Below are 4,934 nucleotides of genomic sequence, written 5' to 3'. Positions count from 1 at the left end.
AAAATGTTCTTACTCCACTGGCAGAAATGTTTGACTTAATTTGAGTCAAATTATACATACAGTATATATCCCAATATTTGTGTTGATAAGCCTGAGTGGTCTGTTGACTGACCTTTGTATTTGTTCAAATAATTGTTATGGGCAGGTTACAATATAAAAATGTTTGTTATAATCATGTCTTGTGATTATTTGACAGGAGTTTTACTTTTAAACTGTAAGTGTATTTAATTTAGTTATGTTAGTTATGATGTAAATACAATATAAATTAAACAAAGATTTATAATAATTATCATTTTGATCCATACATTGGTAATGTCTGACTGGACCTCGTGTCACTTTATGTTCAACAAACTGGGCCCAGAGGTCAAAAAGGTTCAGAACTCCTGGTCTACTGTACAGAACTTTGGTTGGCCTTGTGCTGTTTAAAGTGCTTTATAAATAAAAGTGGTATGGTATGTTTATTGGTTTTTTTGGGGGTTTTACTAAGAGTAATTCATAGTTAATCATTAGTTAATTAGAATTTTAGTCTAAGGTTCTTAGAGTTCATGTGTTGTTTTTGCTGTTGTAACCTTGGGTCCTATCACACAAAGACACAAACACACAGGCTTCTCATGAGAAGCTCCCACATCTGACCACCTGCAGATCGCATTACGCACCCACATGATTCTTCCTGTTTCTTAAAACTGTCTGTTTTCAGTTAGTCAGTCTTCTACTCCTCTGTCCTTCCACATCAGGACCCTGGGGCGCTGGCCGCCTCGGGCTCCTTTTCCTATACTGGAAATTAGTCAGTCCAGTTCACCTCGCAGCATCATTTCCTACCTTTTTACAAGGAAATACCACCTTTTTGTGTCAAGGCTTGTTCTGCCTGAAACGTCATCCTTGCTGTGAGTTCCTGGTGGACCTTGCCGGCTCTGACCTGCCGCCTCACTGCTGAGTCGTAGTTCCTGAAGGCCTTTTCCCATTCGGCTGACAGAGGAGAGCTGCGGTGTTTGTCGTTCAACAGACAGACACTGGTGAAAATCTCTGTCTAACTGCCCACTGGATGTGCTGACCCTGGCTAAAGTAAAAGCTGATGCTTGGCTCATTTCGCTCACAGAGAACATGATTTAATTTCAAAAGAAGCCTTCAGAAACCTTAAAAAGATATATCTATTTTGTTTGTCTCTCTCTTTTGCTCTCCCACTTACTCTCTCTCTCTCTCTCTCTCCCACCCAAATCAAATACACTCGCACCCACACAAACACACATTGACCCAAAATGTACATAAATTAATCTGCTTTTGCTTAGTGTTTTAAAAATTAGAAACAATAACGTTTTAGTGAGAGCCCATTTTTTATTGTTCATTGTATGTAACTACACATATTGATCATTTATTAATCTCTTTTAATAAAAGTCAGTTAACTTTAACTGGCCAAAATAAACCTAAAAGACTTTGTTTGTTTTTGTGTTTGTGTCTGATTGTTAATTTTGCTTCAACAGAACCATTTACTGTGCCAGGAAGGAAAACTCTCATTAAAACTCATATTTATGGTTTTTAACAGGTTTTTTTTTGCTACAATAATAATATAAGTAGTTCATTAGATATTTTGCTAAAATATTCACAGTGTTGATTTCAGTGGAACTTATTTTCTGACAACTCTCAGTTGATCGTGGGCTCTAAAAATGTCAGTTTCGTAGCCGACAAACTAAAGTTTTCAGTAATCTTTCTCCTTACCCAGGCAGAGTTGGATTGGTTGAGTTGGTTGAGCATCACCACAGAGGTGCAGCCGTAGTCATAGACTAGCCTCCAGAAGTCAGTGGTGGTGCTGGGCAGGGGGTGTGGTGTCACAACGAAGGCAGCAGGTCGCAGAAAGCTGTCGGCCAGCGCCGCGTTGACATAGTTGCTGCTTTCTCCCTCAGCTGTGATGAGAAAGGCCAGGGAGCGGTCCGGTGGCAGAACGTCCATGCTGCGGTTCTTCTCACGGTTTCTGGGCATCAGGGAGATGCTGCACTCCTCCACATCCAGGTGAGGAGTCACTGAGTTCAGAGTCTGAGGATAGAGAAGGAGGAAGACAAAGACTGGGTAAAGAAGAGCAGACATGATTCCATTTTACATGTAAAATTAAAATAAAGATTCTAATTATTGTATGAAATTAATCAGGAATCTATCAACAATTAACATTTGCCGCCTTCCAATTAGTAAGTACCAGTAAGTAAAGTTTTATTTACATAGCGCCTTTCACAGAAATAAATTAACAAGGTGCTGTACATTCAGGGAATGGGGGAGGGGGCAGTTAAGAAACACCCATTCAAGAAGACATACAAGACAAACATGGGGGAACAGGTGAAACAGGTCATGCAGCAAACACAGCTGCGCTACTTTTAACAACAGAAAAACTTAAAACCATACAAGGGAAGATGAGGAAAAAAGCAAAAACATCATTATATCAACACTGTGACACACTATGGTGTTTATGAAAAAACCTCTGCATAGAGCAGATTTATTAGCCAGAAGAGTAAGTGAGTTTAGGGGGGCCCGAAGAATCCAGTCCCCAAAACCAGCGCAGCCATAGTTCAGAATATTGATGGTAAACTTCATTCTGTGGGGCCCTCAGCCTGTGGAGCAGAGCCTTGTTGACATAATCCAGTTAGGAAAAATTTAGTCAACAGCTCAAGGTCGTTGTAGGGGAGATCCAGATTCTGTAATCAGTTGTTTTGGGAACAGAAGGGACAGGCAGACGATAACAATTTTCCATCTGCTTTAGTGTCCTGCTGGTACATCTCAAGGTGGTGAATCCAGTCAGACAAATTGTGTGGACAAATTCCACTGAGCTGATCTATCAGCTTCTCCAAGATGAATTCCATCTGGCCAGCAAAGACCAGGGACCACAGCCAGCCCATGACCCTCAACAGAACCACTTGCAGACCGAGTCCAGCTCACTCAAGGCCCAATGTCCGAGTGCTGATAGAATACGGCCACCCATCAAATTGGTCAGTCAGCCAGGAGATGAAAAGCCACTGACGCTGTTTTTAGAACACCAGGAGACCACCAAGTCAATCTGTAGAATCCAGTGATCAGAGTCCAGATGAATATCCAGAACAGAGAAGAACAGAGGTCCCACCTTTGACATGTCCTCGGAAGAAGAAAAAAACTCTGTTCCAAAAATTTTATTGAGAGACCAGTTAACCAAATCCATAAAATAAAAATATCCATAACTTCTGGTTTCGGATGAAAAAAGAGAAGGCTCCAAGCAGCAAAGCAGGGAAGATAAGGAAAGGCAGGAGAGAAGGAAAAAGTGTCTTACTTTTCCGAGAGCAGGACAAAAAAATACTATAATTATTGCCATGTGAATGTATTTTTGTGTATGACGCTTTATCACTATCAGCTGCACGTTTGTCCCATGGTGGAAGGTGATGTGGAGCTGCTAACACTAATGCTAATGCTAACCCTTTTGAACACCGACATAAACTGGAGTACAAGGAACACCAGAAAATGCAGACCAAGGCCACAACGTCGGCCACATTGCCATCTATTAATCACTATATTAATAGTTATCGAATAAATGCCACAATTAATCATGATAAATTTTTGTCGGTTTTGCATATTCCTTATTCTAAATAAAGTTTATGATCAAGACAAGTCAAAGCAAGATGGTAAAAAAAAGTCTGAGTATTTTTAAGGGTCTGACCATAGACCAAACAGACAAGCACAACCAACTCCAATTACCAACAAGAAACTTCAGGACTAAACAAACAAAACTTAACATACTAAAACAGTCCTTTCATTATGAAAGTAAACTAGAAAGTGTCAAAATAAATGTCATCAGAAATTATGACTTAATGTTGAGTGCTGAAGACTTCTGTAGATGTGGAAACTCAGTTGGTATCAAATCAGCAGAAAGCTAACTAATAGCTACATTTAAAAAAAGGCTTGGTAAATTTAATAAAAGCCTAGTTAGAAGCTCATATTATCAAAAGTCTAGCTAAAATTGTCATACAGCAAACTAAAAGCTCAAAAAAGCAAAATGCTAGCTAAAATTTCTAGGCAGTAGACTATCTGAAAGCTAAACGTAAGGCTAGCAAAAAGTGTCAAGAGACTTGACAGAAGCGAAAATATCAAAAGAATAGCTAAAAGCTAGAAGCAGCAAAATGGTAGCTAACAGTATCAGAAAAGTAGCTTGAAACTAAAAGAGGGTTAAAATGTTGACCCAGATTTTAAAGAAAACAATATCTGAAGGAAAAGAAAAGATAAATATGTAAATAAAGTTTGGTATTTAAAAAAAACATAAAAATGTTAAATTACTGAACCCACCCCATTAATGACCTAAATGTTTTGATTTCTGATCGACTAAAATGGACAAGATATGCAGAAGTAGTTGGGAAATACAAAAAAATGTATGGACAAATAAAAATAATTCATTTTATATACCAAGCTTTTATAACATGATCCTGATTGCTGATCATGCACAGTTCCTTTAACATGAAATGTCAAACTTGTAAGATTACAACTTGGCAATTATTTGCAATTCTGAGCAGACTCTTATTCAACAACCCATGACAGTAAGAGTGGAGGAGTTGGCTTCATGTAAAGATAAAAATAACTTGTTTCTCTGATCAAAGGTCAATCAATAACAGATATAACTTTACTGGAAGGAAAGAAGTTACATATTCATGATTTACAACACAAAGTTTTAGTTGATAAAGTTTTCTTTGTTTAATGTATGGACATTTACACGCAGCTTCAGCTTCATGTTGACCACACTTTACTGTTTTAAAGAACTCATGAGGTAAAATCAGATCAAGATCCAGTCCTGTCACATGTTTATTCAGTGCACTGAGCAAAACAGAAAGTCACTGAAGTGTGTTGAACCAAGAGTGGCTTTACAAATACGCGCTTTACTTACTTTTTCATAATGATAACAACAACAACAACAACAACAACAACAACAACAACAA

General features: G+C 38.3%; 1 protein-coding gene across 1 annotated transcript in view; it reads right to left on the bottom strand.

Annotated features, from left to right (window-relative positions):
- LOC106531734 (receptor-type tyrosine-protein phosphatase U) overlaps positions 1-2,028 on the bottom strand; it is a gene marked incomplete at its 5' end in the record, with an annotated part of 37,466 nt that extends 35,438 nt beyond the window's left edge. The window contains 1 exon segment of the mRNA XM_014027652.1: positions 1,714-2,028. Within this exon segment, the coding sequence (XP_013883106.1) occupies positions 1,714-2,028 (315 nt within the window).
- Positions 2,029-4,934: the final 2,906 nt, after the last annotated feature.

The sequence above is a fragment of the Austrofundulus limnaeus genome, unplaced genomic scaffold, assembly GCF_001266775.1.
Source record: "Austrofundulus limnaeus strain Quisiro unplaced genomic scaffold, Austrofundulus_limnaeus-1.0 Scaffold669, whole genome shotgun sequence".
NCBI classification, from domain to species: Eukaryota; Metazoa; Chordata; class Actinopteri; order Cyprinodontiformes; family Rivulidae; genus Austrofundulus; species Austrofundulus limnaeus.
The sequence above is the reverse complement of the archived record's forward strand: the minus strand, read 5'-3'. Positions and strand labels throughout refer to the sequence as shown.